The 23,982-nt window shown below is 43.6% G+C and overlaps 1 protein-coding gene and 1 long non-coding RNA gene across 2 annotated transcripts in view; both read right to left on the reverse strand.

Moving 5' to 3' along the window:
- retreg1 (reticulophagy regulator 1) overlaps window positions 1-21,461 on the reverse strand; it is a 70,540-nt gene extending 49,079 nt beyond the window's left edge. The window contains exons 1-3 of the mRNA XM_023977629.2: window positions 21,260-21,461; window positions 19,734-19,852; window positions 15,083-15,113 (exon numbers count right to left, since the gene is read on the reverse strand). Coding sequence (XP_023833397.1) covers window positions 15,083-15,113; window positions 19,734-19,852; window positions 21,260-21,384 — 275 coding nt within the window. The 5' untranslated portion in view covers window positions 21,385-21,461. The remainder of the gene's footprint in view (window positions 1-15,082; window positions 15,114-19,733; window positions 19,853-21,259) is intronic.
- The window catches only part of LOC139023444 (uncharacterized), a 295,267-nt gene that overhangs the window by 112,417 nt on the left and 158,868 nt on the right, over window positions 1-23,982 (reverse strand). The window lies entirely within an intron of this gene.

The raw sequence follows: 23,982 nt of genomic DNA on the forward strand, positions 1-23,982 counted from the left end.
CAACCTATGCTCATGATAACCAGTCATAAAGTTTGAAACAAGTTCCAGCCGTCTCCGCACTTGTTTTCCCACGCGACATTGAGGGGTGCACTCTGCCGCTTGGGTGGCAGGCCCCAATCCGCCTGTGCCCGTCCTGCTGCAGGGGCGACCCTTGGCAGTCTATCTTTATTCCTGCTTCGCCACGACATGCTGCCTGTTGTCGATCGGCGGCGCTCCACACGTGGGGTTGACTCCGGGGCCGCCCCTGTCTGTGTGAATTACCGCTTCTCGCCCCCTTTTGGCCGGCTGTACCTTGGTTGCTTTCTCTCGTAGTTCCTGAGTTCCAGGGTTTTTGTGTATTTTTGTAATTCTACTTTGCTTTTTTTAACTTTTGATTTTCATCGACCCCCGTAGCAGATTTGTAAGAATACCGTCGTGAGACAACAAACTTAGTGAATTAACACATATGGAAATCGATGGTAGTCGACCAAAAAAGTGGTTCAACCAAATCAAAATACTATTTTCTATTTTGAGATTTCTCAAAGGTGAGCACAGCTTTGCCTTGATGACAGCTTTGGCACACTCTTGGCATTCTCTCAAGTCAGCTTCATGAGGTAGTCACCTTTGGAATTCCTTTAAATGAAGGGAGGTATTGCGTCGGGTCACCCTTTTACTTGTAGATCTTAATTTAGGATATCAATGTTTATATTTCGGGGGAATCTTCTTATCACTGTCTTTAATGTGTTTGAGCCAATCAGGCCGCGGGGTGGTATAGCCCGTCTTCGGTTGGCAGAAGGTAGGGTTCCATTCGACAATTCCGGTTTTTCATTTATCCGCTCGTGTAGATAGAACCACGGTTTCCATATTATGGGAAGAATACATTGCTATAACTTCTATAGTTGTACCTCGACCCGGCCAGGGTGCATGAACGTTGAATACCATGTTTTGGTTTCTGCCCATTCATTACTACTGCCCGTTAGGGGTGGAAGATCATGGAAAGGCTGGCAAGTGACACATGGAGGGTGTTGTGGTTGGTCCTAAAATGTAAACAAGAGGACCTGCTTATTTTGCAAACAAGGTTTGAGGCATTGCAGGTATTGACACTGGTTGCTGCCACGCACAAGTGCTAGGGCACGGGGTCGCAGACATTCGGCTCGACCGGACTTTTGGGTTTTGTTGGTCTGGGGGGCAGGGTTTTGCCCAGCCCGGCGCAAAACACCATCAAGCGCTCATGAACACCTGGGCTATCATCCGCCGGGAAGGACCCGCGCATCTTTATGTTGGGGAAAGACCGCAGATTCATATTTCCTTCCACGGTCAAACACTAACACTCCAATGTGTCTTCGTCCATGCGTCGCAGGCCTTTGGTGTATGAGCCAAACTGAAGGTTCATTAAGAGGTCTTCAGCCGTCATAGGGCCCATTAAGCCCTTTTGGCACGTGCCACGCTCAGTCCGTTCATTGCGAACAACTTGGCAGCCCAAATACAATGACTTTCACACAAGAGTTCACGGTAACATGACATACGTGGGATTTTCACTTTTCCCTTTTCGCACCCCTGTGCACTTGCCTTCCTTGTTGCAGTTCTTACTTTCTCATTTTTCCGACCTTGCTTGTGCTCGCTTTTAGCAGGAAATAGTTTAGGTCAAACGCGTTCATTCTCCACACAATTTCGCGTGCAAGTTATCGCCACTTAAAAGGATGAGTGGAGAGCTGTCCTGCGGATAATTCCTTCAATCAAAATGAGGGCGGTTACGGGACCTGCAAACATATGACAGACCAAATGAGAAAAAAAATTCCAGAAAATCAATTTGTAGGAATTTTTAATGAATTTATTTGCCAAATTATGGTGGAAAATAAGTATTTTTGCGTCACCGGTAACAAACAAGGCAGATTTCTGGCGTCTCCACCGGTTTAGGGAGTGTCCGCCCCTGCTAAACCCGTTCTTCTTCTTGGTGAAGGAGGTTGTTTCCTTGTTTGGCCGGGTTTTTGCCCCGCCTCTCCTTCACCTCACTCTCTGTCCTTACTCTCCCTGGTTGGCCCGCTCCAGGGTTTGGCTAGCCACTCACGTCGCTGTACCCCGTGTGGCCCTTTTTGCGTCCCTACGCCTAGCTTTTTGGCCACGGGGCTCTGGGGCACCCTTCTCCGTGTATTATCCTGAGTTTTTTTCGGCCTTTCCCACGTTGGTTTCTGTTCGACCCTCCCCGCTGTTTTGGGTCCTTCTCCATCTGCCCGCCTGCTCCCTCGGGCTGGCGGCCTTTGTGCCTCCACTGTTATTGGCCTTTTTTTTTCCTTGGTTTTTTTTCTTGGCGAGTTTGATCTTGTTTATTTTCGGTTTAGTTTACTCCGGTCAAGGAGAGGGTGGTTGTTCTTGAGGGTGGCGAAGGAGGCTGTCGTGAGAAGAGGTGGCGCAGGAGTGCAAGCCGCGAGGCGGCCTCCTGGATGCTGGCTGGGGGGTGGGCCGAGGGGTTGGGGTTGTATATCTTTTGTTTCTGAACCCTATCTACTTTCCCCTCGCCTGGTTTGTTGCTTTTCACTCCCATCTTCGCATCTGGTGCTTGCGCTCATTTTGTCCCCAACCCCATGTCTGGACTGCCATTTCGTTCGAAGTTTCTCGTGACTTCACCGTCGGAATTGCGGCTTTCGTCTGTGGTGTGTGGCCCACCGTCTCTGCTCCTCCTCATGCGGGTGCCGCTTCGGCCCCTCTCCCCCTTGCTTTGCCGCGCCTGCTCATACTCAAACTCCACCTATGGCGGTTGAAAGTACCCCAAAAGAGTCCGTCCGAAAGGAACACTCTTCTTTTCTCCTCAGAATCCTACAAATTGTAGACATTGCACCGCCCGCAGGCTGGTGAAGTCGACGTGGACAGCTTTCTCGGGAGGATAAGCGTAACGATGCGGCTCTTCCCACTCCGCTCGGCCCCCCCTTGGTTTGGGAAGAAATCAACTGTGGCATTTTGCCAATTTTTAACTTACGGAACATGGAAGACCATACACAGACCAATGATAATCTCCCTCCCGAAAATGCCCTGGGGCCTTTTTCGGTTCATCGCGAACGAGGACTCTCACAGCCGACTGGCCCTGCCCCCCTCCACGGCTACCACTCGTCCGCTGGGGGGTCAACTGATCACGCACACAGAAACGGGTGCGTGAGCAAAAAGTCCCAAGAACACACAGCTGAGTGGACCGTAGTTGAATTTGATCCTGCCGCAGAGGCTGCGGTCTTGAGGCCGTTCTAAAGTAACAAAGGCCTACCATCAGTCATACATGACAGGCTTACATGTTTTGTTTGTTCCCTCTCGCCTCTTGAGTCCTGTTTTGTCTTTGGGCCTGTGGTGCTGCCTGGGCGGCCCGTTGTCAGCGGCAACGTTTCTTTTATCTGGCCAACATAATCCTTGAAACCCACCGGCATAATATCTGCTCGGCCAGGGTTAGGGCGCGAACTTCAGAGCCATGAACTTTTGGATGTAGTTTGGATTTCTTCTGTATTTTCACGTTTTCTAGATTTTTCTCCAATTGATTCCATTGTCTTTACCTCTACTTTGTAGCTGATTGCTGGGTTTTTAGCAGTATTTTGGATGGCTCTCAACAATGAAAACCAAACTACTTTCTTTTAAATAGTTAAATTTGGTGCGCCAAAAATTGCCAGTTTGGGGCACCCTGCTTATAAAGGTAGTCTCATTCTTAGTCCTTCCCCCAACCGCTGGTAGTCCTTCTTCAAATGTAGGTTTGGCGGCTTATAAATTCCCCCACCGGTTTGGATATCCCCACTGACCGATTTGGCTCTTCAATTTCTTCTCGTCTGCTCCCCATTTCATGCACTTCGTCTTGGTCTCTGGTTGCTCGGCACCTCCGCGGTGCGCGGGACCGGCGGGTCTTGCCTCTTCGCCCTGCCGGCCCTGTGGCTTTTTCCTTCGGCCTTCCGGGGAGCGCTTGGCCCCCTGTTCGGAGGCGCCCTGTTCCAGCTGGCCCCACACGCGTCTCCTGGCCGGCGCCCGGCGCTCGTCGGGGCTGGCCCGCGTGGGGCTCCTCCCGCCGTTGGATTTTTGTAGCCGCCCACTCCTTCCAAGGACTCCGGGTTGGGCTAAGACTAATGAGCCTCCTCTAGCAGGGTGCCCCTGGAGTTTTTGGCCCCAAGTTTGACTATTTAGTATTTTTGTTTTCATTGTTGGGCATAAAATACTGTCCACCACGCAATCGCTACAAGTGATCCTGTTGTCTGAAATCTGTCATCACTCCGCATCTCAATTGGGTTCGTAAGGATTTGAGTCCCTGGCGGCGTAGTGTTAATGTGGTAGGCTTTTGTTCTTTGGTCCAGCTCTCTGCAGGTCATTCACTACGGTCCTCCTGTGTGGTTCTGGGTTTTTGCTCACCGTTCTTGTGATCTTTTGACCCCACGGGGTGGATTTGCGTGGAGCCCCAGACCGGGGAGTATCATTGGTCTTGTTGTCTTCCATTTCTAATAATTGCCCCCCAGTTGATTTTTCACAACAAGCTGCTTACCTATTGCAGATTCGTCATTTCCCAGCCTGGTGCAGGTCTACATATTTTGTTTCTGGTGTCCTTTGACAGCTCTTTGGTCTTGGCATAGTGGAGTTTGGAGTGTGACTGTTTAAGGTTGTGGACAGGTGTCTTTTATACTGTACACGTTCAAACAGAGGTGCCATTAATACAGGTAACGAGTGGAGGACAGAGGAGCTCTTAAAGAAGAGGTTACAGGTCTGTGAGAGCCAGAAATCTTGCTTGTTTTTAGGTGACCAAATACTTATTTTCCCATAATTTGCAAATAAATTCATTAAAAATCCTACAATGTGATTTTCTGGATTTTTTTTTCTCTTTTGTCTGTCATAGTTGAAGTGTACCTATGATGAAAAATTACAGGCCTCTCTCATCCTTTTAAGTGGGAGAACTTGCACAATTGGTGGCTTACTAAATACTTTTTTGCCCCACTGTATGTCTGTTACCTGAACTCTGTGAAGCATTTTATTTGGGCTGCAATTTCTGAGGCTGGTAACTCTAATGAACTTATCCTCTGCAGCAGAGGTAAATCTGGGTCTTTCCTGTGGCGGTCCTCATGAGAGCCAGTTTCATAGCGTTGATGGTTTTTGCGATTGCACTTGAAGAAACTTTCATGTTCTTACATTTTCTATTGACTGACCTTCATGTCTTAAAGTAATGATGGATTGTCGTTTCTCTTTGCTTATTTGAGCTGTTCTTGCCATAATATGGACTTGGTCTTTTACCAAATAGGGCTATATTCTGTATACCACCCCTGATTGGCTCAAACACATTAAGAAGGAAAGAAATTCCCCAAATTAACTTTTAACCAAGGCATACCTGTTCATTTAAATGSATTCCAAGTGACTACCTCATGAAGCTGATTGAGAGAATGCCAAGAGTGTGCAAAGCTGTCATCAAGGCAAAGGGTGGCTACTTTGAAGAATCTCAAATAGAAAATATATTTTGATTTGTTTAACACTTTTTTGGTTACTACATGATTCCATATGTGTAATTTCATAGTTTTGTTGTCTTCACTACTATTCTACAATGTAGAAAATAGTAAAAAATAAATAAAAACCCTGGAATGAGTAGGTGTGTTCAAACTTTTGACTGGTACTGTATGTCTTTCTATCCTGTAGGACCGATATGGTTGACTGAGATATCAAGAAAGAAAGCAGAGATCATGGACAGACCTCTTCCCATTTTAGTAACCATTGAGTCTATAAGTTTTGACTATGATAGCTTGCTATCTATGGTGACACCCAGCAGTTTAGTCTCTTCAACTTGCTCAATAGCCACATTATTTAATAACAGATCCAGATGAGGTTTACGGTTGAGCAAGTTATTTGTCCCAAAAWKTATGCTTTTAGTKTGCGATATTTAGCACCAGCCTATTGCTAGTTACCCGTTCTAAAACTACCAAGAGCTCTATGTTAATGGTGTYAGTTATTTATTTGACTGTTTCAGCCAATGTGTTTACTGTTGAGTCGTCAGAGTACATGCACACACAGGCTTTAGTCAAGGTCACCGGACAGTCAATAGTAAACACAATAATGGTCCAACTACACTCAACTGAATTTGCATTAGAGAGGCTTCCATTAAGGAAACCCCTCTGTGTTYTATTGGATAGGTACAGTGCCTTGCAAAAGTATTCATCCCCCTTGGRGTTTTTCCTATTTTGTTGCATTACAACCTATAATTGAAATAGATTTTTATTTGGATTTCATGTAATGGACAAACATAAAACAGTCCAAATTGGGGAAGTGAAATGATAAAGATAACTTGTTTCAAAAAATTCAAAAACGGAAAAGTGGTGTGTGCATATGTATTCACACCCGTTGCTATGAAGCCCCTAAATAAGATCTGGTGCAACCAATTACCTTCAAAAGTCACATAATTAGTTAAATAAAGTCTACCTGTGTGCAATCTAAGTGTCACATGATCTGTCACATTATCTCAGTATATATACACTTGTTCTGCAAGGCCCCAGAGTCTGCAACACCACCAAACAAGCGGCACCATGAAGACCAAGGAGCTCTCCAAACAGGTCAGGGACAAAGTTGTGGAGAAATACAGATCAGGGTTGGGTTATAAAAAAATACCCAGAACGGAACCACCACACCCAACGGAAAAATATGGCCCACGCACAACACAACCCTGCCAAGAGAGGGCCGCCCACCAAAACTCACGGACCAGGCAAAGGAGGGAGCATGAATAGAAAGAAATGCTATGTCTGGCGCAAACCACACCTCTCATCACCCCGAGAACACCATCCCCACAGTGAAGCATGGTGGTGGCAGCTTCATGCTGTGGGAATATTTTCCATCGCAGGGACTGGGAAACTGGCCAGAATTAAAGAATGATGGATGGTGCTAAACTCAGGGACATTCTTGAGGGAAGCTGTTTCAGTCCTCCAGAGATTTGAGACTTGGGACGGATGTTCACCTTCCAGCAGGACAATGACCCTAAGCATACTGCTAAAGCAAACACTCAAGTGGTTTAAGGGAAACATTTAAATGTCTTGGAATGGCCTAGTCAAAGCCCAGACCTCAATCCAATTGAGAATCTGTGCGTATGACTTAAGATGCTGTACACCAGCGGAACCCATCCAACTTGAAGGACTGGAGCAGTTTTGCCCTGAAGAATGGGCAAAAATCCCAGTGGCTAGATGTGCCAAGCTTAGAGAGACATACCCCAAGAGACTTGCAGCTGTAATTGCTGCCAAAAGATTGCTCTACAAAAGTATTGACTTGGGGGAGTGAATAGTTTATGCACGCTCAAGTTCAGTTTTTTGTCTTAATTCTTGTTTGTTTCACAGTAAAAAAAATATGTTGCATCTTCAGAGTGTCGGCATGATGGGTAAACCCCCCAAAAATCTATTTTATTCAGGTTTGTAAGGCAACCAAAGTAGGAAAAATGCCAAGGGGGTGAATACTTTCACAAGCCACTGTATATCACGTTTCAGGTAAGACCCAAATGCAGACTGTGTTGAAGTAACAATGTTTATTGCAACAACAGGGGCAGGCAAACGACAGGTCAAGGCAGGCAGGGGTTGATAATCCAGAGTAGTGGGGCAAAGGTACAGGACGTCAGGCAGGCTCAGGGTGGGCAGAAAAGGTCAAAACAGGAAGAATCAATAGACAGGAACAGAGGGGAAAACGCTGGTACGGCTTGACGAAACAAAACCAACTGGTAACAGACAAACACAAGTATAAATACACAGGGGATAATGTGGTAAATGGGCGACACCTGGAGGGAGGTGGAGACAATCACAAAGACAGGTGAAACAGATCAGGGCGTGACAAGGTAACTGTCCATTCGTTTGTATTTGTATTTATTAAGGATCCCCAATTTCAGCAACATGTTATGATCAACGATATCAAAGGCTGCACTGAAGTCGAACAAAACAGCTCGTAACTTCTTATTATCAATTTCTTTCAGCCAATCATCAGTCATTTGTGTCAGTGCTGAGCATGTTGTATGCCCTTCCCTATAAGCATGCTCATGTTGATTTGTTTTCTGTAAAATAACATTGTATTTGGTCTAATGTGATCATTTCCAAAAGTTTGCTAACAGGCTGATTGGTCTGCTGTTTGAACTATTAAAGGGTGCTTTGCTATTTTTGAGCAGCAGAATGACCTTTGCCTCCCTCCAGGCCTGAGGGCACACTCCGTCTTCTAGGCTTAGATTGAAGATGTGGCAAATAGGAGTCGCAATGTATTCCACTACCAACCTCAGTAATTTACCATCCAGGTTGAAGGTTCAGGTGATTTGTCCTCATAAATAAATATCAATAATTTTTCACCTCTCCACACTAACTTTGCAGAATTCAATTCTACTGTGCTTGTCTTTCATTATTTGGTCCATTATGCATGAATACGAAGGCTCAGCATTTTTTGTTTGCATGCCATGCCTAAATTTGCTAATCTTGTGAACAAAAAAGTTTTTAAAGTGGTTGGCAATATCAAAGGGTTTTGTTTTGAATGAGCCGTCAGCCTCAATGAAGGATGGAGCTGAATAAGCTCATTTAAGGTACTCCAGAGCWTTTTTACCGTCATTCTTTATGTAATTTATCTTTGTTCCATAGTATAGTTTCTTATTTTTGTTTAGTTTAGTCACGTGATTTTGTTTGCCAATCTGCTGTGTTGCCAGACTTATTGTCTGTTGCAAAGAAAAAGCCATCTCAGACTGGCCAATAAAAAGAAAAGATTATGATGGGCAAAAGAACACTGTTCTTTTGGATGTCATGTCCAAGGCCTGGTGATTGGATATTAGTCCTCTGATCAGATTAGCTGACAGTAAACTCCATGTTACAGTGATATCACATGATGGATGCCAGGAATCTAATGCAGAGAAAACTGTTAGTAACAACTAACCAGCTCAGAGAGACAAAAATGAGTAAAAGTACAGAGAACCTCAATCTCCAAGTTTCTCCTCCTGTTCCTCGAGCGAATTGTGAGACTGGCTTTAGAATACTTATTTGTCAATTTTGTGAGAAACACAAAGTGCCCAGTTTGCTGACTAATGAACAYGACTCAGGTGGCATTTTCCCTAGCATGAGTCCTTTAAGTGTATCACTGTAACTCAGACGCCAGTAACAAAGACCTGTTATAAAATCAACATCAGGTGTCAGTGTTGTAGTACTCGAGACCGAGATCAGGTCTCGACACCACATATTAAGTGTCTTTGTCTTGTCTTGGTGTCGGATACATTTTACTCGTTCTTGACTCGGTCTCGAACAATGAGGACGTAATTTATTCCCGAGACCAGCCAAGACCAGATAAGGGAATCACCATTGAGACCAGTGTCTCTTTTACCTCCACATTCAATTTGATAAAAACATTAAAAAAATAAAATACAATATTAAACAAATAAAATACAGCACAACACATATTGCACAGACAAACATACATTTACACAAAACACAGTCAACTAAAACAAACATATTCTTCATGATAGAAATCCTCTTTCCGCTGCCTGAACTGCCCTAGAGACACTAATGCATCTATTCTAAATGTATTTTGGAGATTATTCCAAACAAAACTAAAGGCTAACGTACCTAACACTGTAGACACCAAAGYAGTCTCCAGAGTTAACCAACCCTGTGAACGAGTTTAATRACTTGTCATTTTAAATCTTAACAGTGAAGGTAGGTTTGCGGAAGCTTGTGGTGCAGGGCTTWGTAAACAAAAAGAGTGTAATGATGTGATTTACGTGACTTCAAAGAGGTTCAGACAACCTTTTGGTAAAGAATACAGTGATGAGTAATAAAACTGTCTCTGTGATAAAACCGAAGGGCGCTATGAGAAACAGCATACAAGGGTTTAAGAGTAGAGACAGCTGCACTTTGACAAATAGCATCACCATAATCAAGAACAGACTAGAGCGAGACAAGCTCATTTGTATGTTTTYTAAACAATAAATCATTGACACTCCAAGTACCAAGGTATTTGTATGCAGGGACGTGTTTGATTATAGAACCATCYGACGAGTGAATATGTAATCAATCTGAGACAATCTTACGAGACTCTTGAAAACAATATGTCTTTTAGTTTTGCCAGTATTAAGCACACACAAAATCAGACTGTAGCCTTGTCACAGCCAGGTCATAATAGTAACAGCCGCATATATACTTAACAAAAATATAAACGCAACATGCAACGATTTCAAAGATTTTACTGAGTTACAGTTCATATAAGAAAATCAGTCAATTGAAATAAATAAATTAGGCCCTTATCTATGGATTTCACATGACTGGGCAGGGGTGCAGCCATAGGTTGGCCTGGGAGTGCATAGGCCTACCCACTTGGGAGCCAGTCTCAGCCAATCAGAATTAGTTTTCCCCCACAAAAGGACTTTATTACAGACAGAAATACCCCTTCGTTTCATCAGCTGTCCGGTTGGCTGGTCTCAGATTATCTCGTAGGTGAAAAAGCCGGTCCTGGGCTAGCGTGGTTACCACATGGTCAGCAGTTGTGAGGMCGGTAATGCTAAATTCTCTAAAGCAACGTCGGAGGTGGCTTATGGTAGAGAAATTAACATTTAATTCTCTGGCAAGAGCTCTGGTGGACATTCCTGCAGTCAGCATGCCAATCGCAYGCTCCCTCAACTTGAGACCTCTGTAGCATTGTGTTRGGTGACAAAACAGCACATTTTAGAGTGGCCTGATATTGTCACCAGTACAAGGTGCACCTGTGTAATGATTACGCKGCTTAATCAGCTTCTTGATATGCCACACCTGTCAGGTGGATGGATTATCTTGGCAAAGGAGAAATGCTCACTAACAGGGATGTAAACAAACGTGTGCACAAAAGTTGAGAGAAATAAGCTTTTTGTGCATGTGGAACATTTCTGGGATCTTTTATTTCAGCTCATGAAAAATGGGACCAACACTTTAYATGTGGCGTTTATATTTTTGTTCAGTATAGATTACATTTGTGACTCACCACCTGGATTCGGTCTAATGTAGCAAAATTTGAAGTGGTGTTTTTTTACATTAGATAAAAGTAGAGACTCAGAGCTACAAAATGGTAGAYYATACACTGMATTTTTGAAGGACAATGGGAAAGTAATTCTGCTTTGAAAGTTGATAAACTTGTGAACTCACTTTTTAGAAAATGTCCTTTGAATATTTTGGTATCTAGTGAAAAGSTCTTTGTCTACACCCAATCAGCATCGTTCACACCCTCTTAAGCTTTAGCCCCACCCATCTCGTTTCGCTATCGGAGCGTTCAGAGCGTTCAGAACACACTTGACCAATGATTTATTTACCTCTGGATAACATGAAAACAGCCTAACCAGCACTGCTGGCAATAATTTCATTACGCTTTTTTGCCAACGTTWRGTGACAGACCACTTTAGAGTAAGACATGTAGCTAGCTAACTAGGTAAACAATGAACCTAGCTAGGTAACAATGTGTAAGATCACACACGTCACGTAACGTTAGTTAACGAGCCAGCCAGCTAACGTTACCTAGTTAAACAACAATGAACATAGTGCCAAATCATGTCGTGACTACCCTGYATGAATCTGCTGGGAGCTAACTGTCACGAATCCCGTTTCCTGAGTCTGTTTTTTGCCTGTGTTCTGTTCTGGAGTGTTTTTTCCGGTGTCCTGGAACGCACCCTGTCTGGTTGCCGGGCGATTTAGCTAGTTGGGAGATCTCAGATTAACCGCACCTGTATCCCATCAGCTATCTGCACACCTGGTCCTGATCATCATCTCTCCTCTTCATAAACCCGGACCTGACATCCATTCCCTGCCGGATCGTTAGCTATGAACAGTATGTTGTGCCAGCGTATCAGCCTCCAGCTTGATAGAATTTGTTTTGTTGTTTTGTACGTCTTGCTTGCCTTAAACTTACCTCTGTTTGTTCTGTCTTCAGTTATTCACCCGGATCACTTACCCCATTCCTGCCTGGTCGTCGGAGGCTTCCGYTACTCCCTTGGACCCACCTACTCACTCCCATCAACTCACCACCGCTGCCCGCTACGCCACCTGGATATTTCTACCCCTTCATATTCACTTGTAAATAAATACTCACCTTCTTCCTACTCTCCTTGTCCTGGTCTGCTTCTGGGTTCGATTTTGAAAGAACGTGACACTAACTGTTAATGGAATTTATATGTTTAAATGAATGATTAGAATATTCCACCCTGAAACCATATAATTGTATGAAATTGATTATAATCATACAATTATTATTAATGATGTGTGTAGTTTTAGTCAGTAAAATTATAATAAATGATGTGTATAGTTTTAGTCAGAATTAGGGTAAAACAATATCTGTACAATATGTCTTTATAGTATCTTAAACACAGACTGTCTGAGCAAAATTCAGTGCCGACCTTGGCTAGGGGCCACTGAGAGATTTGGGAGAGGGCAGGGAGTACTTCTCACGGTTTCCCTAATCTTGGGGGAGGGCAGGGAGTGCTTCTCACGGTCTCCTTAATCTTTGTCGGCTGGGTAGTGATACAGTATGTGTGTAGGATACCTACTGTTCGTGTGTATGTATGTGCGTATGATATCTACTGTTTGTGTGGAAGTATGTGCGCCGCTATAAAATGGATGTCTTTGTATTGTGGACTTCAGAACGTTCTCGTGAATAAACATTTGACTATTGTAGGCTGGGCCTCTGTCTGTTTTCATTTCAACCAGTATCTTATAAATTCTGGGTTGCAGACTGAGTAGTTAATTGAAGTTCAGTTTATGAACATTGAGAACATAATTCTCTTAACACTAACCAACCAGGTTCAACGTTAGCTAGCTAAAATTAGGATGTAACTAGCAAAGTAAACGGTTCTGGGATATGAAAAATAACRTCATACACTTAACGTTTGCTAGGGAGCCACCCAGCTAACGTTTGATAGCTAGCTAGCTAACAGTACACTTTAGCTTGWAATTAAACCACTTTGTCAAAATAATAAACATGTAATATCTGAAAATGTAGCTAGCTAACGCTAGACTATCTTACCTTTTTACATCATCATGCATGATGGATGCGTCTCCCTGTCAGGAATGCCATGCCACAGTTTCCCTTAGTTTGAAGATGTAATCCGGAGACAGGTGTTTTCTCCATCCCTTTAGCTATCATATTCTAATTCCACTGATTTCAAAACTCGATCCTCCAGRAAGTAGAGAGTAACRCTTATGCAGCTCCACTACATWTTTTTTTTAAAAGCTGCGTTCGACAGGATTACCAACACAGACTGACCAGCTCAAATAGACAGAAGCCTGCTATATGGCAGACCAATCCGAACTCCTCTCGGCATGTCCAGCCCACTCATTATCTCAGCCAATCATGGCTAGTGGAAGGTTGCTGACTTTTTCTGTGGCTTAACCAACAAGGCTCGTAATTTAACAATTCTATTAATATTTACAGATGGCATACAAGTTTGTTATTAAGGCACATGAAAGTTCACAAGTTCCAGAAGGCATTTCTGCCCMMAAAAATGCATTTTGATCAAAATTACAAATAAACGTTAAAATGGCTCTCCTGTGAAGTAATGATTTGTGACATACACCTAGTTTCCTGAAACGGGTCACATTTAAAATGTGTAGCTTCTGTCCCTCTCCTCGCCCCTACCTGGGCTCAAACCAGGGACCCTCTGCACACATCAACAACTGCCAAATAGCATGATAAGCGGTATCAAACGCTTTTGACAGGTCCACAAACAAGGCAGCACAATTATGCTAAAGCATTGACAATATTATCAACTAATGTGGTTGCTGTAATAGTGTTGTGCCCTGGCCTAAACCCAGATTGATTTATATTCAAAATACCATGCTCAGATAAAAAAGAGCAAAGTTGCTTATTTACCAAAGATTCGAGAATCTTGGCTAGATATGGAAGCCTAATAATTATCAGCTCCTATTCAGTCAGCGCATAAAAATGCTTTTCCATGCAAAATATACACACTCCTTTCATGATACATTACCATCTTATTGCCGATTAAAAGCTGAGCTTCTTACTTTACTCATAACATTACTGTACTTTACTTTAGTTTAAAAATAGCTAAAAAAAAACTTGTTTCGCTCGTCTGAATTTCCTTGCTCAGCTAGTGCAGCTTGGCATTTATTGGGATGACTCATGTACAAGAGGCAGCTCTGCAGGGTACTCACTAGCTGGTACAGCTACACAGTCAAAATGTTAAACCTAACCCTAACCTTAACCCTAACCTTGACCACATTGCTAACCTTATGCCTGACCCTAACCTTAAATTAAGACCAAGCAAATTTTTGTTTTCATAAAATTTTACTATATAGCCAATTTTGACTTTGCCGCTGGCCCATCTAGTGGAAATCGCTCAGCTCTGCCTCCAGGACAAGCTTCATCCCAATAAACGTCAACCTGCTCCATGCAGCTAGTAGGAAAGAGTGGGGAAAGTTGCGTGCTCACTATTAGTAAGGACAGACCGAGGAAGTTGTTACATATTTTGTATTTTTATCTATTATTTAGAGTTTGGGTTAGTAATAGAGTTTTCAGCATTCTGAACATCTAAAGAATCTATATGTTCTTCTGAAATATGAATACAGAAATAATGGGAATTTTGAACTCTTATTATCGGGGCAATTTGAAACAATTACAATCATGGTCTTGAATTGGACTAGCTTTAGATGGTCTCGAACACAACACTGTCAGGTGCTTTGTCTCACAGCTGAGCAAATATAGCGGGATGCGGACACACACAGGTAACATTAAAAGGAATACTTCAGGATTTTGGCAATGAGGCCCKTCATCTACTTCCCCAGAGTCAGATGAACTTGTGGATACCATGTTTATGTCACTGTGTCCAGTATGAAGGAAGTAGTTTTGTGAGCCAATGCTAACTAGTGTTAGCACATTTAATGGAAGCCCWTAGACTTCCAGTCATTGCACTAACGCAAGTTAGCAATTGCGCTAGCGCTGGTTAGCAATTTCCTTCAAACCGCAGGCATAAAAATGGTATCCATGAGTTCGTCTGACTCTGGGGAAGTAGATCAAGTATCCCTTGAAGGGGAGTATTCAATACAAGCCATATTGTGAGCTCTCTCTCTCACACACAGACAAGCGCACACACATATTACACACAAACAATGTGTTGATAATACAACAAAGCTCCTACCTTCCAGTCATACTGCGCCATAAGTGGGCCCCTATAAGTGAGAGAACAGACATTTTATTGTTCAACATTTGCTGTCCAATAGGCTGCCAATGTTCTCCTGACATGCTTCACAAAACCAACCGAACAAACGCAACCTACCCAGTCCAATCAGACCTCAAGGTTGAAAGTTGAGCTTGAGAACAAAGGCAGAAGCAACAAGGGAGAGATTGCTCATGTTGAATCAAAAATCAACCCCCAGACCATACCCCTTTACAGCACAATTCACCTTATTCACAACGAGGCCATTGTTCACTGACCAACGTAAATGTTTAACTGTTCAAACGGGTTAGGGAGTGAACTGCTCCATTTAAACCAATACAAAAACCTTCTTTACGTGTGATCTGTAGATAAAACACAGTTGAATAAAATAAGGTCATTAGTTTATGATACTCAAAAGAACATCACTAGTGCATTGTCATTGTCATCTGACACAACTGTTTATCAGCTATCCGTTCGAGCCGTCTACGGTAGAACGCTCAGCTGTGAAAAAGGTTTAATACCCATATTGCTTCTGTCTTTTCTGCCGTTTTCAGAACTACCTGGATTGGCTAGGGAGTATGGTTAAGGGGTCCATTTGGGATTCAGATTGCAAAGCAGCCCAGAGTGAGACACAGCCACTTCTATTTCTTGGTGGCTGTATTTGTATTATTAAGGATCCCCATCAGCTGCTGCCAATGCAGCACTCTTCCTGGGGTCCAGCAACATTAAGGCAGGTATACACAATTTAAAATATTACATGACATTACATTTCATAACACTTTTCACAACACATTAAGTGTGTTCCCTCAGGCCAACACTCTACTACCACATATCTACAATACAAAATCCATGTGTACGTGTGTGTAGAGTGCGTGTCTTATCATGTGTATGTGTGTCTGTGCCTGTGTGTGTGTCTCATCACAGTCACCGCTTTTACATAAGGTGTATTTTTAAATCAGATTTTACTGCTTGCATCAGTTACCTGATGTGGAATAGAGCTCCATGTAGCCATGGCTCTATGTAGTACTGTGCGCCTCCCATTCTCTGCTCTGGACTTGGGGATTGTGAAGAGACCTCTGGTGGCATGTTTTGTGGGGTATGAATGGGTGTCCGACGGATGGTGCCAGGTTTCCTCGAGAAGTGACGCTTGGCATTCAGGCCAAAAAGTTCAATCATGGTTTCATCAGCCCAGAGAATCTTGTTTCTCATGGTCTCAGAGTCTTTAGGTGCCTTTTGTCAAACTCCAAGTGGGCTGTCATGTGCCTTTTTACTGGGGAGTGGCTTCCGTCTGGTCACTCTACCATAAAGGTCTGTTTGGTGGAGTGCTGCAGAGATGGTTGTCCTTCTGGAAGGTTCTCCCATCTCCACAAAGGAACTCTAGAGCCCTGTCAGAGGACCATTGTGTTATTGGTCACCTCCCTGACCAAGGTTGTTCTCCCCCGATTGCTCAGTTTAGCCAGGCGGCCAGCTCTAGGAAGAGTCTTGGTGGTTCCAAACTTCTTCCATTTAAAAATTATGGAGGCCACTGTGTTCTTGGGAACCTTCAATGCTGCAGACATTTTTTGGTACCCTTCCCCAGATTTGTGCCTCGACACAAACCTGTCTCTGAGCACTATGGACAATTCCTTCAACCTCATGGCTTGGTTTTTGTTCTGACATGCACTGTCAACTGTGGGACCTTATATAGACAGGTGTGTACCTTTCCATWWCATGTCCAATCAATTGGATTTACCACAGGTGGACTCCAATCARGATGTATTGGCRCAAACRCTAGAAAGAAACTTCCTTCAAACTACACGCAGAGRCATAAAAATGGTATCCACGAGTTCATCTGACTCTGAGGAAGTAGTTAAAGGAACATTCCCTTTAACACCACTCAACCGATTATAGTCTTCAATTGTCACGCCCTGACCTTAGAGAGCCTTTCTATKTCTCTATTTGGTTAGGTCAGGGTGTGATTTGGGTGGGCAATCTAGTTTTCCTATTTCTTTGTTTGGCCTGGTATGGTTCCCAATCAGAGGCAGCTGTCTATCGTTGTCTCTGATTGGGGATCATACTTAGGCAGCCTTTTTCCCCACCTTAGGTTGTGGGATCTTGATTTTGTTAGTTGCTGTATAGCCTGCAGAACTTTACGTTAGTTTTGTATTTTGTTGGGTTTTGGTGTTCATTTTAAATAAAAGTAAGATGTTCGCCTAYCACGCTGCACCTTGGTCTCATTCCAAGGTTTGGTTTGGTGTCTGGAGCAAGACAGTCGCCGTGAGGAGCGTGGGACCAGTCAGGCACCGTGTTTTGCGGAGATACGCAATGTGTCTCCAGTGCGCATCCACAGCCCGGTACGTTCTATGCCAACTCCTCGCACTTGCCGTGYGAAAGTGAGCACCCAGCCAGGACTGGTWGTGCCGGCTCAGCGCTCCTGGTCTCCAGTACGCCCCCWCGGTCCAGGATAYCCTGCGCCGGCTCTAAGCACTGTGTCGCCAGTGYGCCTTCACAGCCCAGTACGTCCTGTGCCAGCGCCCMGCACTTGCCGGRCTAAAGTGAGCATCCAGCCAGGACGGGTTGTGCCAGCTCTACGCTCCAGACCTAAAGTGCGCCTCCACGGCCCAGTATATCCTGTGCCAGCTCCACACTCCAGGCCTCCTGTGCGTCTCCCCAGCCCGGTACGTCCTGTGCCAGCTCCACGCTCCAGGCTTCCTGTGCATCTCCCCAGCCCGGTACGTCCTGTGCCAGCTCCACGCTCCAGGCCTCCTGTGCGTATCCCCAGCCCGGTACATCCTGTGCCGGCTCCATGCACCCGGCCTCAAGTGATGATCCATGGCCCGAAGCCTCCAGTGATAATCCATGGCACGAAGCCTCCAGTGATGTTCCATGGCCCGAAGCCTCCAGTGATGATCCATGGCCCGGAGCCTCCAGTGATGATCCATGGCCCGAAGCCTCCAGTGATGATCCATGGCCCAGCTGGCTGGAGTGTTTACAGACATATTCAATCTCTCCCTATCCCAGTCTGCTGTCCCCACATGCTTCAAGATGGCCACAATTGTTCCTGTACCCAAGAAAGCATAGGTAACTGAACTAATTGACTGTCGCCCCATAGCACTCACTTCTGTCATCATGAAGTGCTTTGAGAGACTGGTCAAGGATCATATTACCTCTACCTTGCCCGACACCCTAGACTCACTTCAATTTGCTTACCACAGACGGTAAATCCACAGACGATGCGATCGCCATCGCACTGCACACTGCCCTATTCCATCTGGACAGTAGCGGGCCGCATCGGTGGCACTGTGTTATCCTCAAAGCGGGCAAAGAAAGTGTTTAGCTTGTCTGGCAGCAAGACTTCAGTGTCCGCGACGTGGCTGGTTTTCCCTTTGTAGTCTGTGATTGTCTGTAGACCCTGCCACATACGTCTCGTGTCTGAGCCGTTGAATTGCGACTCCACTTTGTCTCTAYACTGACATTTTGCCTGTTTGATTGCCTYACGGAGGGAATAACTACACTGTTTGTATTCGGCCATATTCCCAGTCACCTTAAAGTGATTAAATGCGGGGTTCGCGCTTTCAGTTGCGTGAATGCTGCCATCTATCCACGGTTCTGGTTTAGGGTAGGTTTAAATAGTCACAGTGGGTACATCCTGATAAACTCAGTCACAGTCTCAGTCATCAGTGAATTCGTCAATGTTAATTCGTCAACRCTACCCGGAACATATCTCAGTGTGCATGATCATAACAATCTTTAAGCRTGGATCTGTTGCAGTCATGACGCAAGTTGYGCTATGCTGTCAAATACTCCCACGTTTCTAGTTTGACCAGCTGTTTTCAGCAACTGATATTTTTTAACTAGCTTGTCATATTGGCAGGTTTGCTAGCAAAAAAATATTTASCTAGCTTCTAGTCTAGTGTTTGATATTCAACGCGATTTCCTCGTAATGAACAGTGTCGAGTGTMCTGACRAAAAGGCAAACTTTTCTAGCTATGCCAGGCAAAATCGGGCATTATCAGCTCATTGTTATGGATGTATCCAAGTAAATGTAAATATAAAACAGCTACTTGGCTTTTATTTTGGCTGCAAAGGTCGTGACTGTGTTAGCCGTAGCTAGCTGGCTAGCTAGCAAGCAAGGGATGAACGACTGGGTCGCATCCATAAATATCGAACTAATGGAACGAACGACTGGGTCGTGTCTCTAGCAACCAAAAGATCAGAAAGCATGAATTTGCTTCTAAAAAATAAAATATAAATGAAGAAAAAAAAGTATTTATATCGCTCAATGTGTGCTTTTATATATTTTGGGGGGCAGCTGTGGTATAAGCGGGATAAACGCCTCCGTTCTGTATATTACCAGCAGGTAACCTAGCAATTAATAGCATTGGGCCAGTAACTGAAAGGTTGCTGGTTTGAATTTGAGCCAACTAGGTGAAAAATGTATCAATGTGCCCGTGAACAAGGCACTTAACCCTAATTGCTCCTGTAAGTCGCTCTGGATAAATGACTAAACATTTAAACAAACAAACGCAGATGTTCTGTACATTACCTTGGGGAAAAATGAACTCTGCAAAGGGATTCTGCGCTGCGTTGTCCATTATTTTCAAGGTAATGTACAGAACATCGGCGTTTATCCCTTAAATATTGAGCTACATACCTTTAGAGAAAGAGACACATCTGGAGAGAGCCACATCTTTAACAAGCAGCACTGTCACCATCAGMGCCAAGGAAAGGGCAAGAAGACAATACGCTCTATAGGAACTGAGGGCCACAAACCTAGAGGATCAGAAATAAACAATGTCATCATGGGTCATTATCTGTCTTTTATCTCTCATCCTGATGCTATGTTGTGAGCTTGCACTGTACATGGAGAAGAATTAAACAAATCATTAAGGATTGCAGCTAACTAACTAAATAACCAAGTCACAAAATTAAACAGACAAACATATTGTCTAAACCTGATGTTGGRCTGAGCGAGAGAAATGCATTACACATTATCATTACCCGTACGAAAAAAGATTGCAGTCAGAGTGCAGCATAACTGCAGTACCTTGCAGTATAACTGTAGTTAAATGGCAGAATAACTGCAGTATGCTGCAAATACTGTGTCCAAAATAACACCTTTTTTTTTACTGCAGTAATTTTGTAGTGTAACTGCATTTAGAGTGCAGTTATTCTGCACTTACTGCATCCAAAATGCCACAGTCGACTGCAGTTACTGCACTTTTACTGCAGTTTCAAAACTACAATCTTTTTTTGTAAGGGCAATATGCATTCAATACCACTCAATGCCCTTCACTGTAAAACCATGACTATGGAAACCTCTCTTTTACTTTCTCTCTTCTGTTCCCATTTTCTAGTCATAACATGCCTTGTTTTTGTGTTGTTGAAGTTGAGTTAAACTTGCTTGGCCAAGGTAATAGCACAGCTATAATCTTTACACGTTCATAATCCAGGCAACAGCCTACTGTGAGGAACAAAACAAAACAGGATTTGAGCTTTTGCATAAAATGTCCTGCAGACATAGTTAATGTCAGAATAATTTATAGGTGGGAGAGGACAGTTGCTTAYTCAATGCTTAACACTATAGGCACGCACTTGCACGCGCACACACACAGTCGATCTTGTTGTTGTTCCCACTCCCTATCCAACACAAGGGCTAGACAATCAGGATGAATTTGACATTACAATCAATTATGAATTTGACATTATACACATCCAGGTTATTTTTTATTTAACCTTTATTTAACTACTCAAGTCAGTTAAGAACAAATTCTTATTTACACTGACGGCCTACCGATGGCCAAACCCTAACGACGCTGGGCCAATTGTGCGCCGCCCAATGGGACTCCCAATCACAGCCGGTTGTGATACAGCCTGGAATTRAACCAGGGTCTGTAGTGACGCGTCTAGCACTGAGATGCAGTGCYTTAGACCGCTGCGCCACTCGGGAGTCATGATATTGCATCATATTGCAATTGCATTCAATATGCACTCAGTCCAAATCAAATATCTTATTTGTAAATCATGATACCGTAGGCTATAAAATACACAACATTTCACCACAATTCGAATGTTATAGATATGCTATAATAATGGAGGAGAACAATTGTAAAAGCACTCAATGGTTTCAATAAGTTGTTTTCAACGACGGACACATCATTTCCACTACGTCATGCTTACCAGTACACCGCAGTGGTGGCAGCAAAGAGTGTCGTGGTCCTAAAAGGTTTATTCCAGTTGATCACGTTTGAAMTGCGACAGTCCGCTATAACAGCCTGCCCTTCCTCGTGCCCAGCCGCCGCCATCGTCCCACCTGATTGTCTAGCCCTGGCCAAACTCACCGCTGCAGCCTCCGGCCCCGCCACTATGGCAGCATCCTCGAATCCGTGTCGATTCTGACGTGGGAGAGGCTATATGGACACGCCTGGTGCCCAAAGGGATGACGTATGTCGCGCATCTGAGTCGAGTGCGGAGACTAATGTATTCGGTTCAGTCAGTCAAGTCGTTCTGATAAACCCTTCCCATATAGTTTATGCTGGTTAGCTGACAACAACAACAGCATAGTGCTACTTAAAATAAAGTGATGTTCATTTCGATGGAAGTAACTGTATTAGTCACCATMTGGATTTGGTCACCATCTCTAATTTGTACCATCTGACGTGATTTTTATTTCCAGTAGGATAGTAGCCTACATGATACATAACTTCTAATACTGGTAGTGACCATCTGGATGTCACCTAGGCCAAGATGTACTCAAAAGGAGTCAAACGTTACTTCCTAAGGTCCAAGGACCTTATATGTTGTTTTCAGAGGTAGACTGGATCTGGCAACCAAAACAGCCAAATACTCATCTTCACGTTAATCGATTCTTAATTGCGATATGGTTCTAGAAACATAAAGCACTTTACTTTCAAATCATATCATAATAATTTCACAAATGCAAAATATCGACTTACTGTACACAGTAGCAGTGCGTGGGAACAATCACTTGGGAAGACAAACCAGAAATTACAAGCTACTGTATGTGTCATAATAATTGTGTTGTTCGCTCTATAAATCCTGTTAGTACATATGCCTTGCCACCTTGATATGTAGGACTAAGGCAGAGACAATAAGAAGACCCAGTGGCAGAATAAATTCAACCACGCCTTTGTTTCATCAAAAAAACAGGAGAGCAACATCTGTCTGGTGAAGTCCACAAAGCATTTTGTGTGTAACAAACARTTACATGACCTACAGCATGGTCAAGCAAGTTCATGTTTTCAACATTTTCGGACTACTAAATAACTATTMATTGAGAACCACGGGGTTAGCGCAAGTCACAAAGAAAACAGGACCTGCCTCCACTATTCAGCATCATTTCAACTATACTTATGCTTAGTCTAATACAGTGACAACTAAAATATACCAAAAACAATTTAGTCCAATCAACATAAGCTAAATATGATTAGGCTGTCCATGGTCCTGATTTGTGTGTGTGTGTGTGTGTGTGTGTGTGGTGTGTGTGTGTGTGTGTGTGTGTGTGTGTGGGTGTGTGTGTGTGTGTGGTGTGTGTGTGTGTGGTGTGTGTGTGTGTGTGTGTGTGTGTGTGTGTGTGTGTGTGTGTGTGTGGTGTGTGTGTGTGTGTGCAAATAGAAAAAACATGCTGACTCACCCGAGAGCAACACCAATGCCATTCTTCTCTCTTTCATGTTGCTGAAACAGTCTATGACTCAATACACACTTTTAGTTTTTGTTGTCCTAGGCTACCTGGCTAAAATGCTGCCCGCTTTCATGAGCAAATATGATCTAGCTAGCTAGTTAACATTTGCTTACTAGCTACATCTAGCTACATATTGAACTTTCATCCTCTCAGGCCAGGGGCACAAATCTCTAACTCCATCCATTGCAAATTTAGGAAAGGGACATTTTTAGCTAGCTATCTAGCCACTGGAAGACAACAACACAACGAGATGCAACAATTCACGTTTTTTTTCACCAATTACCTTTGCTTTTGATGTGATGTGATTGGTGTGAAGCCAAATCCTAACTGGCTTCCCTTGACACCATTTTTTGGTGCGCCAGGACCATTCACAGTTGAGCTCACTCAGTTATCTCAACGCTGATTGGCTATTATTGTATTMTTTTTTATTATTAAGGGAGGCTCACTTGGATGCTTTCTCCGGTGAGATCAATTCACAAGAGGCTGAATCTAAGGAGAATTATTAAGCACAGAGACACAGAAATTATTTGATATGTTTTTACTTTTTTTCTTAGTCAATTATTTTGGGGAAGCCATCCATGAATACACAGCTTTATCACAGTTGCAGCCGACAGTATTTTTCCGTGACAACAGGTTTCTGGAGGCCTTCTTACATTACACACAGGTGTTCGGAGCATGCTAGATAGCTAATTGGCACAGGTGTGCCATATGTCTTCCGTCTGTCTTCTGTAAACATGCCTGTAACAATGGAGATATGGCCGTGTGGAAACACTAACCAACCCTAAACCTATAAAGGTGTGTATCAATTTAACCTTATTTGTATTATTATTATTATTATTATTTCTCACTGATATGAAAGATAAGGTCCTATGCTTCCAAAACTGTACCCCAAGCAATGCGTGTTAATGATCAGATCGAGTGTCAGGGCTCTTAACAAAACTCCCCTGTACAGGAGATGCCTTTGTCCAATGACTCTTATGTGTAATGTAATGGAACTGTGATATAGTCTACACTGCTAAATGGGGAGAGTTTGCACCACAAATCTACAACACAACAACACAGGGCTGTCATGTCTACTCCTGCACCCCCTCTCCGGCACTCAACGTTGGCGGTCTACTAAAACCGGTCCTGGCAAGCCATCTTTACGCACACCTGCGTCTCATCAGTCACACCTGCACTTCATTACTCCCTGATTACTTAC

This window comes from Salvelinus sp. IW2-2015, linkage group LG32 (assembly GCF_002910315.2).
Source record: "Salvelinus sp. IW2-2015 linkage group LG32, ASM291031v2, whole genome shotgun sequence".
NCBI classification, from domain to species: Eukaryota; Metazoa; Chordata; class Actinopteri; order Salmoniformes; family Salmonidae; genus Salvelinus; species Salvelinus sp. IW2-2015.